Source organism: Haliotis rufescens, unplaced genomic scaffold (assembly GCF_023055435.1).
Source record: "Haliotis rufescens isolate VD_foot unplaced genomic scaffold, xgHalRufe1.0.p SCAF_24, whole genome shotgun sequence".
NCBI lineage: Eukaryota > Metazoa > Mollusca > Gastropoda > Lepetellida > Haliotidae > Haliotis > Haliotis rufescens.
This window is the reverse complement of record NW_025963935.1, coordinates 1,323,435-1,349,132: the sequence shown is the minus strand read 5'-3', so window position 1 is coordinate 1,349,132 and position 25,698 is coordinate 1,323,435. Positions and strand designations below refer to the sequence as shown.

Here is a 25,698-nt window from a genome sequence, read left to right as displayed (position 1 = left end):
ATGGGAGTTACGACTATGTTACAGTATGGGAGTTACGACTATGTTACAGTATGGGAGTTACGACTATGTTACAGTATGGGAGTTACGACTGGTGAACCTGGACGGTGTTGTGGTTCCTGGCAGATCCGATACACGCGCTGGGTGTGTTCAGTAAATGTACGACACGTGAAGATCCGGGGTAGAATTGGTCAACCCAGTCTTGCCGTAAAAGGCCACCATGCTTGTCGTAAGGGGCGACTATGCTTGTCGTAAGGGGCGATTAACGGGATCGGGTGGTCAGGCTCGCTGACTTGGTTGATGCATGTCATTGATCCCAATAGCGTGGTTTGATGCTCATGATATCAATCACTGGATTGTCTGGTCCAGACTCGATTATTTACAGACCACCGTCATATAGCTGGAATAGTGCTGAGTGCGGCGTTAAACAACAAACAAACAAACAAACAACAAACAGAAAATGTACATATTTCCCATGCAGACATAATTGATAGCTTTCTTCGCTACAAAGTATATAATAAAGTCAACACTAAATATCTCATCCCTAATGCACGGATCCATGCAGATGATTGTGATGATATATTTTTGTAAGTGCACACTGAAACCCTCAAGCTTCACACAATAACATTCCGTTCCCCCTCAAGATCAAAGCGATTTAACGTCTCCCGCGCCGCGCCACAGCTCGCTCCTATACCAGCTTCCCGGCGCTCTGTGATAGTTTATGAGGCGAATCCACCTGGCGATTTTTTCCGTTTTATCTATTTATAGTCGCTACCTGCGTTCGGAATGTTACTTCTTTTTTTTTATAGCTATGCACACTGAATCAGTATCTATCGCTCTTGACATACCAACATGAATACTAACGTCAGTCAACAGGAACATAAGGAGAAATTAGACGCTCTTGAAACTCATTTACATATTTTTTATCGATATTAAGGAGAAAATAAATGTTTTTGCTCATTTTTAGGCGTCGCACAAAGCACATTATCAATATGCGTTTAAAATAAATCTTATTTACCAACGTGACTGCAAACATAAACCCAAATAAAATTGTTCGGCTTGTCAATCAAATGCCAGGTAATCACCTGCAATATACATATATTTTTTGTGTTACGATTGTGTATTTGTGTATGAATTGTGAAGGGTGAGGTGAGGTGAAATTGGGTTTAACGTCGCGTCCAAGATTATTGCACTTATATAGCGACGTGCATGCACGTGTATGTGTGTGTGGCTGCTTGTACTAGTCCGGACTGATGCCGATTTATAGTGCTAGCTCACTGAGATACCATGCCGCAGTTTAACATGAATACCCTACTCAGACACAGTATACTGACTCCGAGCCGACCAGTCCCCTTTAAGCCCCTTAATGCCGAGCGCCAGACAGGGTAACAACAAGTACAATCTTTTAACGTCTTTTTGTATGACGCGGCCCGGGATCGAACCCTGGACCTTCCGCTCTCCGGGCGGACGCTCTACCACAAGACCACGGAGGCGGTCTTATCGACATTAAGAAGAAAATAAATGTTTTTGCTCATTTTTTGGCGTCGGACCAAGCACATTATCAATATGGGTTTAAAATAAATCTTATTTACCAACGTGACTGCAAACATAAACCCAAATAAAATTGTTCGGCTTGTCAATCAAATGCCAGGTAATCACCTGCAATATACATATATTTTTTGTGTTACGATTGTGTTTTTGTGTATGAATTGTGAAGGGAGTCTTAAGGGGTTTTAAAGGACAGAGACCTGCATTGCGCAGGCGGCCTATTGACGAAGCTGCCTCAGCTAAAAAAATCTTAGCGACTTACGACAAAATTACGACTTCCATAAGAGCTATACTTAAATCTGTCTTAAATCTATCGCAACGTTATCTTACTTACGACACAAAATCTCAGCTTAGACTGAGCTCTTTTGAGACGGGGGTAATATAAGCTTAGGGTTTCCCCAAAACGTAATCGATTACGAGGTTTTAGGGAATTCCAGAGACTGAAATTAATATATACGAAATACATATGAAATATATATACGATTCTTTTTCGCCACAGGCGGTTTTATCCATGACATTGTTAGATACAATTGATCAATACGGAACGAAATCGTAAGGCTGTTGTCCTTTATAGATAGATCTAGAAAGCATTGAAGGTCAATAGATAATTTGAAAGGAAAATACCGTCGGAATAAAGAAAATGTGACAAATAATATTCGTGAAACCAAATTTGCTTTCAGTGAGTGAGTGAGTTTGGTTAAACGACGCTTTTAACAATATTCCAGTTATATCGCGGGGTGTCAGCTTAATATGGGAGGAAAGCCCGAAGTGATGCAGGTCTCAGACGTTTACCACTTCGGTGAAACCCACGAGCACGGGTATGGTGCTGACAAACCTACAAACATAATTGGGGCGAACCGGGATTCGAACCCACAATCATAGGTTTCTGGCGTGCCCAAGGGACGCAACTCTGCACAGCGAATCGCAGCGCCTTATATTTAGACGACTGGGCCGACCGTGCCCCCTGCTTTCAGTGAGCGATGCATAAAGCACGTGACAGTGGAGGGACGTCGCAAGTATGACGTAACGCTGTGATGCATACAGGCTCGCACGCTTTGCGTTGTACTATCACAACATCTAACATCTACAACTTGTAATATGTCCAAAATAAATTGTTTGTTGTTTAACTCCGCACTCTCTCTTTATTTCAAGTTTATCATAAAAACTCGATATTTCGATGTTTTCTCGTTGTTGCGATTATTTTCTCGTTATTTCAAGTTTATTTTAAAAACTCGAAATGTCGACGTTTTTTCTCTCGTTATTTCATGTATTTTCTTGAAATTACGAGGCTTGTTTTCTGGCTATTTCAGTTATTTGCTCGAAATTTCAAGCTTTGAAATAAACATAAAATAAGTAGAAATAATCGAAGTAACAAGAAAATAATCAAAATTACAATTACATAATCGAAGTTTCGAGAGAAAAAACGAGAAATGTCGAGAACATAAACAAATAATTAAAAAAAATATATATTTAAAAAATATATATCTACTCAAGTGGCACCATTAAGCTTTCGTCTTCAGGCGCACATTTGACTGAAGTCTTGTTCAGTGTGCGAAAGGGATCACAGGAACCAATGAAAACACGGTATAAGTCGACTGTCTAGCCTCTGACGTCATTGTGTTAGATATGACGCCACTTGCTTGTTTATGTGACAACTGAATGTTTGTATTGTGCCTTACCACACGATCACGAGAATTCTAACAGCATCATCGTCAGCATCATTCCCTTTGGTCAATGTGTTAGCCATGATTCCAAGAATCGCCGTAATGTAACTGCAGTATATACTGTTCAAAGAGGCTTAAAACCATCTTATCATATAAGAAGCATGTATTGCTTTAAAAAATTGTCTGGATTATCGGGGTGTTCTGATTATAAGACAGTCCGTATTACCGGGGTGCCGTTATAGAAGGATGTTGCTATTACGAAAGTTGTATTGCTGCATCTCTCACACCTCAGACATCCTTGATACAGCGACAGATAGTGTCCGTATTATGGAGGTGCCGTTATATCAGGGTTTCGCAATATCAGTTCAGCTGTATCTCTAAGTCTCTCAAGGCAGTCATCCTTGATTCGGCGTGTTGCTATCAGGGTGCCGCTATATCAGGGCGTTGCTATATCAGGGTGTTGCTATATCAGGGTGTTGCTATATCAGGGTGTTGCTATATCAGTGTGCTGCTATATCAGGGTGTTGCTTTATCAGGGTGTTGCTATATCTTGGTGTTGCTATATCAGGGTGTTACTATATCAGGGTGTTGCTTTATCAGGGTGTTGCTATATCAGGGTGCCGCTATATCAGGGTGTTGCTATAACAGGGTGTTACTATATCTGGGTGCCGCTATATCAGGGTGTTGCTATAACAGGGTGTTACTATATCTGGGTATTGTTATATCAGGGTGTTGGTATAACAGGGTGTTACTATATCACGATGTTGCTATATCAGGGTGCCGCTATATCAGGGTGTTGCTATATCAGGATGTTGCTATATCAGAGTGTTGCTATATCAGGGTTTTGCTATATGAGGGTGTTGCTATAACAGGGTGTTACTATATCTGGGTGTTGCTATATAAGGGTGTTTCAATATCAGGGTGTTACTATATCAGTATATTGCTATGTCAGGGTGTTGCTATAACAGGATGTTACTATATCTGGGTGTTGCTATATCAGGGTGTTACTATATCAGGGTGTTGCTATATCAGGGTGTTGCTATGTCAGGATGTTGCTATATCACTGTGTTGCTATATCAGGGTGTGACTATATCAGGATGTTGCTATATCAAGGTGTTACTATATCAGGGTGTTGCTATATCAGGATGCTGCTATAGCAGGGTATTGCTATATCAGGGTGTTGCTATAACAGGGTGTTACTATATCTTGGTGTTGCTATATCAGGGTGTTGCTATATCCGGGTGTTACTATATCAGGATTACTATATCAGGGTGTTGCTATAACAGGGTGTTACTATATCAGGTTGTAACTATATCAGGGTGTTGCTATGACAGGGTGTTACTATATCAGGTTGTAACTATATCAGGGTGTTGCTATGACAGGGTGTTACTATATCAGGATGTTGCTATATCAGGGTGTTGCTATATCAGGGTGCCGCTATATCAGGATGTTGCTATAACAGGGTGTTACTATATCTGGGTATTGTTATATCAGGGTGTTGGCATAACAGGGTGTTACTATATCACGATGTTGCTATATCAGGGTGCCGCTATATCAGGGTGTTGCTATAACAGGGTGTTACTATATCTGGGTATTGTTATATCAGGGTGCCGCTATATCAGGGTGTCGCTATATCGGGCCAGCAGTATCTCTCACGTCAGATATCATTGTGTCAGTGACAGATTGTGTGAGTTACGGATAAATGGCATGATGCTGTAGTTAGACAATCAGGGACAATTATCTGTGTAACGTTGCGTTGATATATTCCGTGCCGCGGTGTTTAAATACGGGCTATGTAATCTGCTGCACGACTTCGTGATGCTGTACAGTGGAATGTGTCCTGCTTAAAGCAGGGGAGTAATTGTACCATCGTTGCTGCATCGCAAATCAACAATATAACGGAAACGGCAATATTAGAGTGAGTGAGTGTTTTGTTTTGTTTTATTTTTTGTTTAACGCCGCACTCAGCAATATTCAAGCTATATGACTGCGGTCTGTAAATAATCGACCAGTGATTGACATCATGAGCATCGATCCACGCAAGTGGGCCACTATAATATGTATTAACCAAATGAGAGAGCCTGACCACCTGGTCCCTTGTCGCCTGTTACGAGAAGCATGTGTTGCTGAAGACCAATTCTCGCCAGGGCCATAACAGGGATTGGATTTGGTTAAAAGTCGCTTTCAGCTACATTCAGCTGACAAACCAAGAATCGTATTGAGTTCGAACCCTGTATTTGAACCTATGAATATTGGATCCTTGCACTGGTAAGAGGTGCAACTCTGTATGCCTGTTTACGCGCCGCAAGAGACTGAGCCAATCGTGAAGGTTGCCCTATTTGCACAATGTTTCAGTGGAAACAGACAAATGTTTCAGTGGAGATAGGCACATTATTAGCACATTGTTTCAGTGAAGACAAGCACAGGATATACTAGTAGTACGATGTTTCACAGTATAAGCACAATGGTTCAGTGAACACAGACACAGTATTAGCAAGATGTTTCAGTGAAGACAAGCACAGTATTAGCACAGTGTTTCAGTGAAGACAAGCGCAGTATTAGCACAATGTTTCAGTGAACACAGGCACAGTATTAGCACAATGTTTGTTTCAGTGAAGACAGACACAGTATTAGTTCAATGTTTCAGTGAAGACAAACACGGTATTTGTTCAATGTTTCAATGAAGACAGACACAGTATTAGTTCAATGTTTTAGTGAAGACAGACACAGTATTAGTTCAATGTTTCAGAGAAGACAGACACAGTATTAGTTCAATGTTTCAATGAAGACCAACACGGTATTAGTTCAATGTTTCAATGAAAACAGACACAGTATTAGCACAATGTTTCAGTGAAGGCAAGCACAGTATTAGCACAATGTATCAGTGAACACAGGCACAGTATTAGCACAATGTTTCAGTGAACACAGGCACAGTATTAGCACAATGTTTCAGTGAAGACAGGCAAAGTGTAAACACAATGTTTCAGTAAAGGCAAACACAGTATTAGCACAATGTTTCAATGAAGGCAGGCACAGTATTAGCACAATGTTTCAGTGAAGACAGGCAGGGTATTAGCACAATGTTTCTGTGAAGACAAGCGCAGTATCAGCACAATGTTTCTGTGAAGACAAGCACAGTATTAGCACATTGTTTCTGTGAAGACAAGCACAGTTTTAGCACAATGTTTCTGTGAAGACAAGCACAATATTAGCACAATGTTTCTGTGAAGACAAGCACAGTATTAGCACAATGTTTCAGTGAAGGCAGGCATAGTATTGGCACAATGTTTCTGTGAAGACAAGCACAGTATTAGCACAGTGTTTCAGTGAAGACAAGCGCAGTATTAGCACAATGTTTCAGTGAACACAGGCACAGTATTAGCACAATGTTTGTTTCAGTGAACACAGACACAGTATTAGTTCAATGTTTCAGTGAAGACGTACTCAGTATTAGTTCAATGTTTCAGTGAAGACAAACACGGTATTAGTTCAATGTTTCAATGAAGACCGACACAGTATTAGTACCATGTTTCAGTGAAGACAAGCACAGTATTAGCACAATGTTTCAATGAAGGCAGGCACAGTGTTAGCACAATGTTTCAGTGAAGACAAGCACAATGTTTCAGTGAAGACAGGCAGGGTATTAGCACAATGTTTCATTGAAGGCAGGCGCAGTATTAGCACAATGTTTCTGTGAAGACAAGCACAATGTTTCAGTGAAGACAAGCACAGTATTAGCATAATGTTTCAGTGAAGGCAGGCATAGTATTAGCACAATGTTTCATTGAAGGCAGGCGCAGTATTAGCACAATGTTTCTGTGAAGACAAGCACAGTATCAGCACAATGTTTCTGTGAAGACAAGCACAGTATTAGCACAATGTTTCAGTGAAGACAAGTACAGTATTAGAACAAAGTTTCAGTGAAGGCAGACACAGTATTAGTTCGATGTTTCAGTGAAGACAGACACAGTATCAGTTCAATGTTTCAGTGAAGACAGGCACAGTATTAGGACGATGTCTCCGTGCTGTGACAGAAACCTAGATACGTCAACTACACACGAGTGAGTGAGTATGATTTTACGCCGCTTTTAAGCAAAATCACGGCGGGGGGACACCAGAAAGGGGTTTCACACATTGTTAGCAATAGGCTACCCAACCTCTTCCACAAGAGAGTGAGTAAGTGAATGAATAGGGTTTTACGCCGCAATTCTGTTTTAAAGTATTTGTTTAAACGTTGGTCCTGCCAGTCATCCCGCTCCTCTCAGTGGGTGTACCAAGTGACGACTACTTCCTCTGTGACGGCGGCAGTGAGGCGGTATCGGAAGGGACTACTTCCATCTATTAGCGACTGAAGTGCCTTAAGTGTGTCGATTAGTAGAGTGACTATTGTCATTTGTGAAACCGGCACATTCTTAAACAAATAAATGAAATTTTCCTCATGGTTTTCTTCAGAAGTGCAGGGAAGGTTATTTTGATGACGGTTATCTATTCACGGTTGTATCTATTTCCGTAGTTAATTGCGTAGTATACTTATACAGAACACACAGACACACGGCGACACTTACACACACACAGACACACTTACACAGAAAGGGTGATGTTAGATGCATGCGTCACACACCACACACACACACACACACACTCACGCACGCACGCACGCACGCACACGCGCACACACACACACACACACACACACACACACACACACACACACACACACACACACACGGGGTGCACGCTACCCACGTTCAAGAGGGCAAGGTGAATTGGGTCTAAAGTGGCGTTCGAGATTAGAGACGTGCATGCGCGTGTGTGGCTGCTTGTACTAGTCCGGACGAATGCCGATGTTATATACATGTAGCTACCCCACTGAGATACCATGCCGCAGTTTAACATGGATACCCCACTCAGACACAGTATACTGACTCCGAGCGGAACAGGTCTTGCCTTACCCCTAATGCCGAGCGCAAGACGCAGTAACAATTAAGTATTATCATTTCAACGTCTGTTTAGACGTTCTATTGGGTAAGAGTGCATCGACTTGGGTTTACAATGGATGCATTACTAAAACGAGTAACCCCAAAAATAACATATAGGTAGTATTCAATCAGAATTTATGATAAGAGCAAAATGTATTTATCAGCAAGACAGGCATGCATCCTTGTCACATGGTGCAAAAAAATTCAATTACTCCATGTATAAATCTACAGTGTGTCAAGGGTATTATATTAAGTATATTTATATTCATAAGTTTCGTGTAGCTTTAGCAAAGTTTAGATGTAGTTCTCACCAACTAAAAAAATGAGACTGGCAGATATGGAAATGTTCCAAGAGTAAGTGAGTGAGTGAGTGAGTGAGTGAGTGAGTTGGGTTTAACGACGCTTTTAACAGTATTCCAGTTATATCACGGCGTGTCAGCTTAATGTGGGAGGAAAGCCCGAAGTGATGCATGTCTCAGACGTTTACCACTTCGGTGAAACCCACGAGCACGGGTAAAATGTTCCAAGAAAATGAATGGTTTTGCAATGTTTGTAAAAAAGGTTTCGTTGAGGATGAGTATCATTTCTTGTTTGTATGCACGGTGTATGCCGAATTGCGTGAACAGTACATTCCAAGAAACTACGATGTATTTCCCACATTACATAAATCCAATGTCTAGTTGTCAAGTGATAAACGTAATATCATAAGAAAATTGGCTATGTATATTTATAAGTCTATGCAAGGACAAAGCTGCTGATGTAAATTTTAATTACAACAATGGCTGCTGTACTACTGCGGTGACAGTGGCCGATGGCGCACGTGACCTTGCTGAATAAACAACAACTAGATATAACATAAGTTTCACTAGAAAACTTTCTAAAGAGCAGTGTCAGTTCACATATATTTCGAATCATTTTATAGCACAATGTTTCAGTGAAGACAGACACAGAATTAGCACAATGTTTCGGTAAAGACAGGCAGAGTATTAGTACAATGTTTCGGTAAAGACAGGCAGAGTATTAGTACAATGTTTCAGTAAAGACAGACACAGTATTAGTACAATGTTTCAGTGAAGACAGACACAGTTTTAGCACCATGTTTCAGTAAAGACAGGCACAGTATTAATACAATGTTTCGGTAAAGACAGGCAGAGTATTAGTACAATGTTTCAGTAAAGACAGGCACAGTATTAGTACAATGTTTCAGTAAAGACAGACACAGTATTAGTACAATGTTTCAGTAACGACAGGCACAGTATTAGTACAATGTTTCAGTAAAGACAGACACAGTATTAGTACAATGTTTCAGTAAAGACAGACACAGTATTAATACAATGTTTCGGTAAAGACAGGCACAGTATTAATACAATGTTTCGGTAAAGACAGGCAGAGTATTAGTACCATGGTTCAGTAAAGACAGACACAGTATTAATACAATGTTTCGGTAAAGACAGGCACAGTATTAATACAATGTTTCAGTAAAGAAAGGCACAGTATTAGTACCATGGTTCAGTAAAGACAGACACAGTATTAATACAATGTTTCTGTAAAGACAGGCACAGTATTAATACAATGTTTCGGTAAAGACAGGCAGAGTATGTGTACAATGTTTCAGTAAAGACAGGCACAGTATTAGTACCATGGTTCAGTAAAGACAGACACAGTATTAATACAATGTTTCGGTAAAGACAGGCACAGTATTAATACAATGTTTCGGTAAAGACAGGCAGAGTATTAGTACCATGGTTCAGTAAAGACAGACACAGTATTAATACAATGTTTCGGTAAAGACAGACACAGTATTAATACAATGTTTCAGTAAAGACAGGCACAGTATTAGTACCATCGTTCAGTAAAGACAGACACAGTATTAATACAATGTTTCGGTAAAGACAGGCACAGTATTAATACAATGTTTCGGTAAAGACAGGCAGAGTATTAGTACCATGGTTCAGTAAAGACAGGCAGAGTATTAGTACCATGGTTCAGTGAAGACAGACACAGAATAAACACAATGTTTCAGTAAAGACAGGCTCAGTTTTAGGACAATGTTTCAAATCATATCCGGAAACACCGAAGTTGCGCCGGACATACAGAGAATGGAAACCATCTTGAATTCTAATATCCGACAGGGGAGTACTTGTTAACTTGCAACAAATTTCAATAATGTAATAACAATTAGAGGCAGTCAACCAAGGCCATCAGTACAAAGACATCGATGATCGATCAGGTAGTTGCTGACAAAGAATTGCACGTAGGTAACTAAGTATCTACCTTCGTTTGTTGGCTGTCTGCCATCGGGACTTGTCGAACGACGTGCAGTGACGCAACAGACGCTGGAATATCGATCTCCATCATATTTGTTAATATTGTATGAGAAACCAGGGATGTTTACTCCTCTGTACGAGTAGATAAACAGCAGAGTTATATATATATATATATATATATATATATATATATATACTCCGGGACAATGTCGCAGGGTGATTCCAGTCATGCATGAGCTTGTATTGTGCATTAGCCCTTTTGGATGCTGTAGATCTTAACTCTGAATGCATGTTCTGAAAATAATATATATAAATTGTGTGTAGCATTAAAGGAACATGTCAGTTACAGTATGGGAGTTACGACTATCGTACGTATGTTACAGTAATTAAGGGAGTTACGACTATGTTACAGTAAGGGAGTTGCGACTATTGTACGTCTGTTACAGTATGGGAGTTACGACTATGTTACAGTATGGGAGTTACGACTATGTTAGAGTAAGGAAGTTACGACTATGGTACGTCTGTTACAGTATGGGAGTTACGACTATGGTACGTATGTTACAGTAATTAAGGGAGGTAAGACTATGTTACAGTATTGGAGTTACGACAATGATTTTAAAATGCATGGGTAAAATACCCACAACACCAAAAGCTTATCTGGAGCTCTGTATGCTTGTCCTAAAAGGCGACTGTGCTTGTCCTAAAAGGCGACTAACGGGATCGGGTGGTCAGGCTCGCTGACTTGGTTGATGCATGTCATCGATCACAATTGCGTGGATTGATGCTCATGATATGAATCACTGGATTGTCTGGTCCAGACTCAATTATTTACAGACCGCCGTCATATAGCTAGAATAGTGCTGAGTGCGGCGTTTAACAACAAACTAACAGTAAATGTACATGTTTCCCATGTTTACCTTTAAATAACAAACAATCAAATCTAATATCACATTCAACATCGACAATCTACAATTACATTCAACAAGCACATCCAATGACTATGTGCCTCGGGTAATCACATTCAAATAAGCACATTCAATATCTATATGCTCTGCAATCACATTCAACACCAAATTCTACCTATATTACAAACCCATCCCCGATCTATTCGTATATTTGACGTATTCGTGGACGCTCAAAAGCAGTTTCCCACAACCTACGTCAGCTGTTTGTTAATTCTGCAAAATAAGTTATTCAGATGAATTAAAAAAACAAACGTGATTGAATACCTGCAACTGCTTGTGTGTGCAGTCAGTAGGGCTGGGACGGGTAACTCGGGTACTCGGATACTCGGGTACCCGGGTACTCGGGTACTCGGGTCGGGTGGGTACTGAGTAGGACCCGGGTACCCACAGGACTACCCGGACCCGTTGTTAGTCATGTGATATATATAGTTAAATGACAAAAATTATGTGGTTACACTTTATGGTTACACTACAAGTGACTAATGTTCGCATTTCTTTCTGACTATGCACCCATTCCTTCTGACTTTTCATATGGTTGAATAAAGATAACGTAAGTCAACTTCAGTGTATGCATGACATGGGCGGATACAGCTTTTTTTAAAAGGGGGGTGCACAATTAAGATCTATTTATTGTCTTTGGTGGCAATTAATACAAAAATAAAGATTTTTTTTGAAATAAAAAGGGGAGGTGCGCACCCCCCCCCCCCCCCCCCCCCCTTTCTGTAGCCGCCCATGCATGACCAGAACGTTTAATACATGTATCTAAATACGTTTTGCAAGCGCAAGTCAATGTTTTTTTAAATAAATTGATTAATTATTCTGACGAAATGTTTTTGAAATATCCCTTAACAAGCTAATGGCAGGCCTATCTTTATGTACACAATAACATATTGTTGTTGTTTCTATAAATATTCCTTCAAGACAACAAAGTCCAGTTTAGACTACATAATTATCTACGGCAACTTTCCTGAACAATCTTGTTCACAACAAAGCCCACGTGACAACTGTCAATTCCCTCGTTTTCGACCTCACCCATCACACTTCCTGTTGATATCCTTCCGCTACATGAACTATACCCCTGCATCAACTTCTCGGGTATTCCATCACAGATGTGCACGAAAGCGGAAATTTAGTGGACATTATCAACAATTACATCACATGACCAGTTCGCGTAACGGTTTATTGCGCGAACGAAAAAAGTGCAGCCGGCTTGGTAGCGCGTAGGAATATATCAAGCACTTGCTCCGAGTCGGAGTAGATGGGAAGTCTGTGAGTGATTATTGTGCGTAAGAGAGGGAAATAGACTACTAACAGACGTTGTTTGGTCAAGCTTGAGGAAGGACAGTGTCCAGAATGGATTTATCTATTACGCCTTGTGTGTTGTCATTGCTGCTCATAGGATTTAGCTGTGAGTATTGTGAATTAGTGTGTGATCACTGTCGGAAGCCCGGCTTCGACATGACAGCGTTATTCAAATGATCATACCAGGTATCGCGCGAAATTGTCACGTTTTTGGTGTGTTTTGTGTTCCTTTTGCAAATTCGTGACAGGATTACACCTTCTATACATCACACACAAGGATTATAAGCCATTGGAGGTATTGTCCCAGAATATTCCTGACGGAATGGCGAAAAATATCAATTATGTTGATCTATTATGTTCATGAGCCAAGTTCTGCATAGCCGCGACAGTAGCTGAACTGACTCATCGGAGCCTGAAGCGCAGAACAACCGCTTTCGCATCGTATCTACCCAGTTAATATATGACTAATGTATATGAACATCAATACTTTAATTTGCATCATTTATTTCTTTTCAAAGAAAACGGTTTTGCGAAATTTAGGTCAAATCCAATGAACCGATTTCAAGAAGGTTTCATCAATGGAGGATTCGTTACTTACATGACATTTACAATACTTTGAATTCATGAGTAGGTTGATTTTCGTGAATGGTTTTGACACTCTTTCGAAGGCTGCTTCGCTCCCTTTATCGGTAGGATTGCTCAGCATTGTTAATTAGAATCCACAGAGATTAGCAATTAGACAAAGCAGGAGAGATTGGCAAGGCTTAATTGCAATTAATCTTAATTGGCTTGTGTTTTCTAGTAGCCCGTGTCATCTTGAGTGGGTGATGAATTCATTTATGTGTCTTAAATTGGAATTTGAGATCAAGGGTCATTGATATGGTCGAATGAGTGTGAGTAATAGTCCTTCATTAGGACTTCATGTCTTTGTTTCAATCTTTCCACAAATGACATAATTTGGTGACGTGTAGGACCTTTTGAGTAATAATTTCATAGTACGTAATCGTTACAAAGGTTACGTTGCTTGGAGTTTTTTATGTGCATATTTTTACATCATGTGGGATGAGGTTGAAATAGGAATATGTTAAAAGGTAGGCCCATATTTGGCTTCACATGGTCAATCCTGAGAAGGAGAGAAGCTGGAGAAATGTAAGCTGGACAAGATAGGCTGCAATCCTTTGCCTATTATGGAATTTTATATGAATTAGGTATAGGTCTTTTGTTAAAGTTCTCAAAACGGTCCTTCTGGCCTGGTAGTATTTCCACCTGGACTAGATCTAGTAACCATTATATTAGCATTAATATTGGCCCATCAAATTCAGGTGTGATGACAAATAATGTTCACTTTGGTCACCTTTCCCCATTTTTCGCAGGTTTAAGGCCATGCAAGCATGAGTCACTGAATAGTGTCTACATCTACAAAAGAATTCCATTGGGTGAAATGTTTCTGTGCATTGTGATTGACTTAGTTTTTTTATGTCAACAATTTCTTTCAAGAACAAGAATGTAAGAATGGTTCATTCTTTTCAAAATTGATAAAAAAAATTTTTGAATGATTGGTCCATGTTAAGATAGATTGCCAATCTCTCTAACTGATTACCTGCACAAGTATGTCTTTAAGCTTTTTCACTTCTAGCCGTGATCCTCATGTTTGAATCATGTTGGAGATAAGTCATCTCTATGAGCTTCCAGGACTATCGGAATAGCATCAGGGTCTCTTGGCTTAAGTGCCACGGGAACTGTTTCTCCTGATGCTATCACCCATGACAAAGCCTTGCCATGTTTTTACTGAGTTAGATTTCCAGATAAATTTGTTATTTCTTGCTTCCCAGCTGTCGATTATGACAAGGCTCTCTTTGTGAGACTGGATACATGTTTTGATACGTTGCAAGATTTCTTTGTGGTAATGAAAGAATCATGTGTTTTTTACAATGAGTCGTGGTTTCAGAGCATATTACAACACACTCCTGTAAGAGCTTTTAGCAGCTGGATGCATAATTTTGTTCTGATAAAATAAAATATTCATTTTTCAGTTATGTACCTGCCTCAGTTATGTTCAGAATAAAGTACATATCCTTCATATAATGTATCAAGTGACAACAATTTTCAAGGTTCTTCATAATTTGAAATTTAATTGATCAATTCCTAAACCATTCTGTCAACAAAGACAAAATGTACTTTACAAACAGAAAACCTACAAAACAGTGTTTGCAAGCTGATCGCGTATGAACAGCATGAATCCTTGTAGTCCAGCCATTGATGGAGCTGATAATGTTTTATTGTCGTCCAAGGAGACAATAAGCATTGTCCTCAGCGTCATGACATCACCAGCTCCCCGTGGACCCTTCGTCAATGGAGGCAGCAGTAGAATAGTCGTCCTACCATCGCCTGTAGTAATTGTAACCCGAGATAATCACCTCCACTACGCAGCTACTCAGCCAAGCAGATATTTTACCATCGCCTAAGTGTGGGACTGCTTTTGTCCATCATGGCTTCAAATACCAGCCCTAAAAACTAAGTGTAAAATGGATGAGGATGAATTTGATACAAAATTAGGTGGACCTTTTTTGTGTGAAGCTTTGTGGCTGGCCATAGTTGAGTATTGATCGTGTCATTATCTTTGAGTCTCATGCATAGGAAATGGACCTCTTTAAATGCACACAGTATTTTATTCATATGAACATTTGCAAGTTGTGATCACAGTTTCATAAGGGAATAAACACTCGTACAAATGTTGCATGTTTTTTAACCGAAGTCAACATGTTCTCGCGAAACCACCCACTCGTTGCGGGTGTTTGTGTTGTGCCATTGCCTGCTCGCAAGATCACTCTTTGTGGAAACTGTCCTCTTCACAGACAAATATGAGCCTGCCGATTGTAGCCTTTACCATAATCATGTGTCAGTGGTCCAATCTTCCTGTCATTATCAAAGTTCACACATAAAATATACAACTCCGCATAGCGGGCCAAATGTCAGAGTCCGGGTTGGATGGAACCTGTATCACTGACATGTGTAATCAACCTGTGTCCATCCAGTCCGCCATGGTGTGTTCCAGCGGGCTTAGTGGATAACATCAGATGTTAGTTGTTACTGCAGTAAGAAATCCTTCGCCAATATTTGTATTTAGGCAGGGCGGACGCGAGACCATATCCTTGTGTAAACGTACAATGACCAATGCTCTCGCTTAGAACCGCTGATTCAAATTTGATAGGAAAAAATAAAACATTTGAACACTACTGGTGTGTGGGATATGACTGTGACTTGGTGTTATTGAAGGTGTTCGATGACAAGGACAAGGAAACCAAAAGTAGCCTGGCCTTACACAGAGTTAAAAATAGAAGATTGTGGCGTTTTTGTTTCATTTTACTGACCATATTTATTAATAATGCCAGCATTGTTATTATTTTGGAAAATCAAAACATGTCAATTTTTCTCAGGAGAATGAACTATGAATGATTTTGCGGTTTTATGGAGGAAAGTCAGGGATTCTTGTCATAGTTCTAATGTTAATACGGAGAGGGTTAGACAGGGTTAGAAACTAACAGCTTTGTCCACTAGTCTTTATAATGATAACATATAGCAAAACCCTTAAAATGGGCCAATTTCTACTAGTCCTTAGGATACCTTTACTATTGGGCAGTTTGGTAAGGACTACAGGACTTTAGTGCCAGTTTCTACTTGTCCTTATGATACCTTAACTATTGGGCAGTTTGGTAAGGACTACAGGACTAGTGCCAGTTTCTAACGCTGTTAGGGGTCCCTGGATTCAAGTAGCTCCAGGACCCTTTATTTTCTAACACAGATTGTGATCTATTGGCATGACTAGCGCCTGCGGAAGTGTTTATCAGAGGTTTTTTTAATCATTATCAATATTATGCAGGCACACAAAGATGACTTTTTCGCAACACAGCGATAGAAATTGGCGCTAGTCCGATCGTCCTTGCCAAACTGTCCAAAGGTTAAGGTATGATAAGGATGAGTAGAAATTTGCCCTTTTTAAGGGTTTTGCTATATGTTATGATAAGGACTAGTGGACTAAAAATGTTAGTTTCTAAAGCTGATTATGCAGGGACACAAAGATGACTTTTTCACAACACAGCGATAGAAATTGGTGCTAGTCCGATCGTCCTTGCCAAACTGTCCAAAGGTTAAGGTATGATAAGGATGAGTAGAAATTTGCCATTTTTAAGGGGGTTTATACAATGTAACATGTTATCATTATAAGGACTGGAAGACTAAAAAGGTTAGTTTCTAGGGCTGCCAAATCACTTTTTGTCACATCTACAGCAATATATGACCGTTGGTCATGTCAAGTTTGTCTGGAGCTCATTTCAGTCTTGTGGTTTATTCCACATTCATATGTAGATTTGGAATGCCCCCTGGACTTTGACGGGTGTCGGACTTAGGGACAAGTGGCCGTGTCTAACCCTGACATAATGGGATTGAGAATTGGTTTCATGCAAATTATGCCATCTAAATGTGACTCAGTGTACAATGAGTTTGAAATTGGGGTGCGTTGGGGAATCATCCTCCCTTAAAAATTCCACATGAGATTCATTCATGTCTTGTGAGAGCACTTAGTACTAGAGGACACGTTATGACTCAGGCCTCAAAGTTTCAGTTTTTACCTAGTAGCCGTAGGGCTACAAGTATTTTTTTCCAGCTAGCCAGTGGTAAAATCAAGAAGTCAAGCCAATATTGTAGGTAGCCAAAGTCATTTGAAATTATCTTTTATTAAATAACTATTACATGTACAAGTCATTGTACTAGTCTTGGAATTGTACATTAGTGGAAACTACTAGAGTTTTGTTATTTGTGACTCGAACGAAGATGCAATTTATGTTACTAGATTATATGGGTATATCCTAGACTAACATCTATTCTCTGAAATGAACACATCTTACATAAAAAAACAGTTGTTCAGTTATCTTAATAAAAATATAATAAAAAGGAGCCCAGTGATACTGCAGTTATCTAGACTTGCCAAACATTATAGACTTGCATGGGCTGTATTTGATAAATATTTGTATCAGGGTCTGTAAGACAGACTAGGGTATTTCCTTGCTTATCCAATAAACTATCAACTAAAATGAAATCCTAATTACATTGATATTTATCGGTTCGGTTCATTGTTGACTTTAGGAGGAATTATTTGCGAGCACAAATAGTAGCAGACATGTTTATTTTCTACATATGTGTAGCAATAGAATCGCCACAGGGTATTTTTCAAGGTAGTCATTTGGCTAACTCTGAATTTTAGACAGTAGACAAATTGAAATTTAGGTTGCATTGATGACCGTTTTAGTCGCAACTTGGAGGCCTGTGACTACAGGGCACAATTTAAAAATTAGAGGTGAAACGATACACTGACTCTTATGTACCACAATATACATGGCCTTCTATTTGATACATTTATTGCGGTACATGACGATACAGGGCGGTCGGGTAGCCTAGTGGTTAAAGCGTTTGCTTGTCACGCTGAAGACCCGGGTTCGATTCCCGACATGGGTACAATGTGTGAAGCCCATTTCTAGTGTCCCCACCGTGATGTTGCTGGAATATTGCTAAAAGTGGTGTAAAACCATACTGACTCACTCATGACAATACAACATACATATATATCACTTACTCAACGGAATACATGTGAGCTAGAGCCGCCTACATCATTCAAAACTCAGCTGCTTGGTATCTGACGGCTGACGAGAAAGAAACGTCTGTCACCCTTTTTTCACTCATCTTTAATACACAAGTATTTCAGTTCATGGCCTACCGTATTCGACGTAATAAGCGCCCCGCTCTTATAAGCGCCCACGGCGATATTTGATAATATATATTATAATATATATAAGTGAACAATCCCAATTAGCACCCCTTCCGATTGATCAATGTACACAAGACTTACATTTTCGTGTATCATACGCACGCGCGTGTGTTATATGCACCCTTAATTATGGGCAATAAAATTCTGGAAAAATATAGCTGTCGTATATAAACAGTTCAGACCGTCAGCATAAACCACGAAATTTATCTTTCAATTCTGTTTTTTTCCACCAAAATAATATTCTAATAAGAGCCCCCTATTCCTAATTTTGAGAGCGCCCTGGGCGCTTATTACGTCGAATACGGTATGTGTTATTCTGATGTATCAAGATATGTATCCCATCGTGGTCTACTGTATCGTTGCAACGCTATTGAAAGTTCCCCAGGGTTGATGCCAGGGCATGTTGATACGAGTGCAGGCCTAAAACATGTTTCACATGTTGAATTTTTTTCTTTTAGAAAGTTTAGGTTTTTTACACATTTCATCTGCAATGATCATAATGACGTCTGGGGGACAGATGTCATCTGGATATTGTCACGAATTTATCAACTTTTTGTACCATTGTAAATTTGAAAAAAATCTTCGGCACATATTTGATGCCACTCAATCCAAAACAACAACAACCTTGAACGCTTCGTCTATATTCAAAGAATAGGCTGTCATTTCATTCATCAGCATAGTGTGTCAATTCCCATTCCCCAGGAACTTCCACTTCTGCTACAGTAAAGGGGGTTATAGCCTTACGCCAAGGCTGTACTGAAAGATAAGTCCATGGATGTGTAGTAATTCTATCCCAATAGGCAAGTCTAGATTAGTGGAAGGAAGTCTCTTGCTGGGGCAACTTGTTCTTATTATTTATATTATTTAGAAATTATGATTAAAACTGATAATTATCGCCTTGGAGACTTGTGCAAGTCAAAGGACACCAGTCTATTGTAGGGGCAACTTGTTCCTATTATTTATATAATTTAAAAATTAGGATTTAAACTGATAATTATCGCCTTGGAGACTTGTGCAAGTCTAAGGACACTACTCTCTTGTTGGGGCAACTTGTTCTTATTATTTAAATGATCTAGAAATTATGATTTAAACTGATAATCATCGCCTTGGAGACTTGTGCAAGTCTAAGGACACCAGTCTATTGTAGGCCTTGGAGACTTGTGCAAGTCTAGAGGGGTTACTTCTGCGTAGTTCCTCATAGTTCCTCATACCGACCCCCAAGAAAGATTTTACTTCAGTGAAATCAGCTGTGCTAGACAGGGAGAACGTATGTAGTCTGGCACGTGTCAGTGCCCCCTAGCGTGCCCCTACATTAGTTCCGCCATGCTCGTGCATGTCCCGCTCACAGCCATAGTCTCCTCTTACACAGGAAGCAGGTGAGGGAGACCGTTGTCTGTTTCCATGGACGGAGGAGGAGTGACGGCATTCGCGTGGCGGCCATCACAGCTGATGCTGCTGTATACGTCTGTGGATGCTAACACTAAGTTCGTGTCTAGAGACTAAACCAGGCCTTCATGTTAAAACTGTTCCAGATTCACGGAACCCCCTCATTACATCAAGCACTGTTTGACTTCATGTAGCTGATACAACCCATAATGACATGACATTCCAATTTCACCCTAGTCTGCTAACCCAAGACTACTAAATTGCTGTGAGGAAGCATTGGGGGCTATAATTCTGAATTCTCAGTGCTAAAATTTTAAACTGAATAAAACAGACAGAAAATGGGAAGATAACAAACATATATAAACAGGGATAGTTCTAGGGTGGGGCCTTGTATTTTAGCCCCTAAATTTGAAAAAAGGCCCACATTTTCAAATATAATGGAGCATGTTAACACTGCTGTATGGGCAAGTGTGGTGTACCTCTGGAATATTTGAAATTTTCACCCATGGGCCCTTAAAAGTTCCTTGAGTGAACCCTGTATAAACTATAAACCTATAGACTAGTCTAGAAAATAACCTGAATTTCTAATTCAAAGACAAAGGGGACTTATCCCAAGTATTTTGACACTGCTGCTTTGGAAAGAAACAGTCCAATTTGCTGGTGAAATGGAAACCGATAGTTGCAGCTTTTCTTGGCATCCTGCCCGAACTCGCATCTTCATAACCATGGTGACAGGCTTGTAGTTCCAGCCTGTGTTGGTCAAACGTTCAACTGAAAACCATCTTGTAAGCGTATGTATGGGTATATTTGTAGCCAAATCAGGGGTAGAAACTAACAGTTTTAGTCCACTAGTCCTTATGATAACAAATGGTAAAACCCTAAAAGATGGCATATTTCTACAAGTCCTTATGATACCTTAACTATTGGGCAGTTTGGCAAGGACTGTAGGACTAGTGCCAATTTCTACAGCTGCAGATACAGACAGTTCAAATTTGATGGATCATTTATGAAACAGTTACGTCATATTGATATTGTTCTTTCTTATTGAAACAACAGGCATGAGTGCCCCATCTGTTTAAGGCTGAACATTGGGGCCCCTAGGGGTGCCAGAAACCCATGGTCCTGGGTTTGAATCCCAGAGTCACCCTGACTATGGTTGTTATTATTATAATCTTCTTCTTACACTGCATCCATTACGTCATCCCTCCAACATGGAGTTGAAATGCTGTGGTATGATTTGTTTGTTTGTTTGTTTGTTGTTTAACAAATAGCAATAGTCCAGCTATATAACGATGGTCTGTAAATAATCAAGTCAGGACCAGACAATCCAGGTATTGACATCATGAGCATCAATCCACTCAATTGGGATAAAATGACGTGCATCAACCAAATCAGCGAGCCTGACCACCCGATCCCGTTAGTCGCCTCTTACGATAAGCATAGTCGCCTTTTACAGCAAGCATGGGTTGCTGAAGACCTATTCTACCCCGGATCTTCACGGGTCGCTGATATATGAGTATCATATGACTGAGATACAGTTCAAAGCACTCACTGACTCTTGTAGTGGATTCCTGAAGACCTATTCTACCCGGATCTTCACGGGTCGCTGGGATATGAGTATCATATGACTGAGATACAGTTCAAAGCACTCACTGACTCTTGTAGTGGATTCCTGAAGACCTATTCTACCCGGATCTTCACGGGTCGCTGGGATATGAGTATCATATGACTGAGATACAGTTCAAAGCACTCACTGACTCTTGTAGTGGATTCCTGAAGACCTATTCTACCCGGATCTTCACGGGTCGCTGATATATGAGTATCATATGACTGAGATACAGTTCAAAGCACTCACTGACTCTTGTAGTGGATTCCTGAAGACCTATTCTACCCGGATCTTCACGGGTCGCTGATATATGAGTATCATATGACTGAGATACAGTTCAAAGCACTCGCTGACTCTTGTAGTGGATTCCTGAAGACCTATTATACCCGGATCTTCACGGGTCGCTGATATATGAGTATCATATGACTGAGATACAGTTCAAAGCACTCACTGACTCTTGTAGTGGATTCCTGAAGACCTATTCTACCCGGATCTTCACGGGTCGCTGATATATGAGTATCATATGACTGAGATACAGTTCAAAGCACTCACTGACTCTTGTAGTGGATTCCTGAAGACCTATTCTACCCGGATCTTCACGGGTCGCTGATATATGAGTATCATATGACTGAGATACAGTTCAAAGCACTCGCTGACTCTTGTAGTGGATTCCTGAAGACCTATTATACCCGGATCTTCACGGGTCGCTGATATATGAGTATCATATGACTGAGATACAGTTCAAAGCACTCACTGACTCTTGTAGTGGATTCCTGAAGACCTATTCTACCCGGATCTTCACGGGTCGCTGGGATATGAGTATCATATGACTGAGATACAGTTCAAAGCACTCACTGACTCTTGTAGTGGATTCCTGAAGACCTATTCTACCCGGATCTTCACGGGTCGCTGGGATATGAGTATCATATGACTGAGATACAGTTCAAAGCACTCGCTGACTCTTGTAGTGGATTCCTGAAGACCTATTATACCCGGATCTTCACGGGTCGCTGATATATGAGTATCATATGACTGAGATACAGTTCAAAGCACTCACTGACTCTTGTAGTGGATTCCTGAAGACCTATTCTACCCGGATCTTCACGGGTCGCTGGGATATGAGTATCATATGACTGAGATACAGTTCAAAGCACTCACTGACTCTTGTAGTGGATTCCTGAAGACCTATTCTACCCGGATCTTCACGGGTCGCTGGGATATGAGTATCATATGACTGAGATACAGTTCAAAGCACTCACTGACTCTTGTAGTGGATTCCTGAAGACCAGGGTTGATTCCCGATGTGTTGTGTTAATTTTGAAGTCCTCTGTTTGTGAATTTGCTCGTCTTGATCGAACAGACTTAATTTGAACTCTGTTCGAGAAGCTAGGCACGAGATGTCTGACACTTAACACTTACTATCCCTGTCAGGCCTTCAGCCCTTTAATCTTCTTCAGCGTTAGAAACTGGCACTAGTCCTGTAGTCCTTGCCAAACTGCCCAATAGTAAAGGTATCATAAGGGCTAGTAGAAATTTGCCATTTTTAGATGTTTTGCTATATGTTATCATTATAAGGACTAGTGGACAGAAACTGTTAGTTTCTACCGCTGATCATGGGCTATTTTTTACCTCACAGGACAATCAGATGCATATCACAGGCTACTTTTTTACCTCACCCCTGTTCTTGCATTTTTATATATCCCAATATTAGTTGACTGAAGCTAGGTTTAATATGGTTTGATTTTCTGGGATATTGACGAAGTTGTCCTTTGTGGATTTGGTAACAATATCGAAGAATGGCCTATCTAAAGTTGAAGATGCTCCAGTGACATTTGTGTCTAGAAAAATCTCTGCAGTAGGCAATTCCAGACTGTTTCCACACCACTTCCCGGTTAATAATAGTTGTCCAACTTTAGATTATGTTTTATCTTGTTAACACTTGAGTAAATTACTGACTTAATGTTTGCTTGTTTCATAATTACATAAACTGGTGGTATTATCTTGCTGTGGTATAATGACCGTAGTACCCAGCATCAGGCCCAGCACATTGTGTACATTCTTAGTTAGATTGTTGATCAGCAGCAGCGCGAGACATAGGAAAGGCTAATTATACTTAATGGATGATAACGGGGATGAGTTCTAACCAGCAGCAATTACAGAATATTAAGCCTGATTGAACTATCTTTCCGTGGAGGCTGGTGTGGCATGTTGCCAGGGTGGGACATGGGTGGCATTTGGAGTCCAGATTGGGTTTGAATAGGATGAACTCATCAGTCTTTGTGGAATTTACGGGTTTTGATAACTTGCTTAGTTTGATCGATTTCAATAATATTCAAGGAAATGATTGCAAGTTGTGCTTATTTAGGGTTTGACAGTCCTTGTATTTAATGAAGACGGCACGGTTGACATGGTACTGGTTGACATAGATTCAATAAAGCAAATCTGGATCAGACAATCCAGTGATTGACATGAGTGTGTCTGTGACATGCATCAACGAAGTCAGCGAGCCTGACTACCCAATCCCTTAGTCGAACCCGTGAAGATTCCGGGTTAGAAAAGGTCTTCAGTAACCCATGCTTGCCCTAAAAGGTGACTATGCTTGTCGTAAAAGGCGACTAACATGATCGGGTGGTCTGGCTCGCTGACATGGTTGATGCATGATATCAATCACTGGATTGTCTGGTCCAGACTCGATTATTTACAGACCGCCGTCATATAGCTGGAATATTGCTGAGGGCGGCGTTAAACAACAAACCAACCAACCAATCCCTTAGTTGCCTCTAACGACAAGCATGGGTTGCTGAAGACCATTTCTAACCCGGATCTTCACGTGGTTGAGAAAAACTGGTGATTTCTGAGCCTGGTGATCTCCCGAGAAATTTGAGAGTGTGGTTTACTCAGGAGATGCAACTTCAGTAATAATCAATACTGAAGCAGTCCCTATGTGGCCGGGGTGAGCGGGTCACTGCCGCTCCATGCAACTTGGAACAAAAGCTGTCTGGGCTGCTGTGGTTCACACCATCCACTGCTCACTTCCAGGGGGGAGAAGTAGGGGCTGGGACGGGTAACTCGGGTACCCGGGTCGGGTGGGTACTGAGCAGGTCCCGGGTACCCAGGACTACCCAGACCTGTGGTTATTCACGTGATATGCAGGGTTAGAAATTGGCACTAGTCCTATAGTCCTTGCCAAACTGCCCAATAGTAAAGGTATCCTAAGGACTAGTAGAATTGAGACATTTCTAAAGGTTTTGCTATATGCTATCATTATAAGGACTAGTGGACTGAAACTGTTAGTTTCTACCACTGATATATTGTTTCAGGACAAAAATCCACTATATAACTACATGGTTACACGACAATTTTAGATCTCTAATGTTCGCATTTCTTCATGACTATGAACACGTTCCTTCTGACTTAAATATGTTGGAACAAAGTTAAAATGGGCTACTGTCAAACTATTCCCAATCAGACATTTTATACCTATCTCTTGACACCAACAGCAGGTACCCGGGTTGGGTCTGGTAATAGGGATGTGGGTACCAGGGTAGTAAATTTGGACTCGTCCCAGCCCTGGAAGAAGTCCATGTTTTGTTTTATAATCATCTCGTTGGAGGAAACTTGTTTAATTATCCCCCGCCGCGCGAAAGCGCGAAGCGGGGGATATAGTATTCACGACCGTCCGTACGTCCGTCCGTACGTCCCACCTGTTTGTTGCCGCGATATCTCAAGAACTAAACACTGGATTGTCTTCATATTTGGAACTATGGTGTATATACAGACTCCGCAGACACCAGTCGGTTTTGGTGACCTTGATCCCATTTTCAAGGTCACAGCAGGCAAATCTGCTTTTAGAGTTGGAAAACGGTGTTGCCGCGATATCTCAAGAACTAAACACTGGATTGTCTTCATATTTGGAACTATGGTGTATATACAGACTCCGCAGACACCAGTCGGTTTTGGTGACCTTGATCCCATTTTCAAGGTCACAGCAGGCAAATCTGCTTTTTGAGTTGGAAAACGGTGTTGCCGCGATATCTCAAGAACTAATGTCTGGATTGTCTTCATATTTGGAACTATAGTGTATATACAGACACCGCATACACCTGTCAGATTTGGTGACCTTGACCCCATTTTCAAGGTCACAGCAGGCAAATCTGTTTTTG

General features: G+C 40.6%; 1 protein-coding gene across 15 annotated transcripts in view; it reads left to right on the top strand.

Moving 5' to 3' along the window:
- Positions 1–12,495: 12,495 nt before the first annotated feature.
- The window catches only part of LOC124122833 (fasciclin-2-like), a 140,690-nt gene continuing 127,487 nt past the window's right edge, over positions 12,496–25,698 (top strand). For 7 of the 15 annotated variants that reach the window (XR_007222806.1, XR_007222807.1, XR_007222805.1 and 4 more), the window contains exon 1: positions 12,502–12,828. Coding sequence is in view for 9 of the 15 variants with exons in the window: in XM_048401935.1 (XP_048257892.1) it covers positions 12,774–12,828 (55 nt within the window). In the remaining 6 variants the exon portion in view is untranslated. Of the gene's footprint in view, positions 12,829–25,698 lie in introns of all 15 variants that reach the window. The other 8 variants (XM_048401930.1, XM_048401931.1, XM_048401934.1 and 5 more) reach the window with 5 other exon arrangements.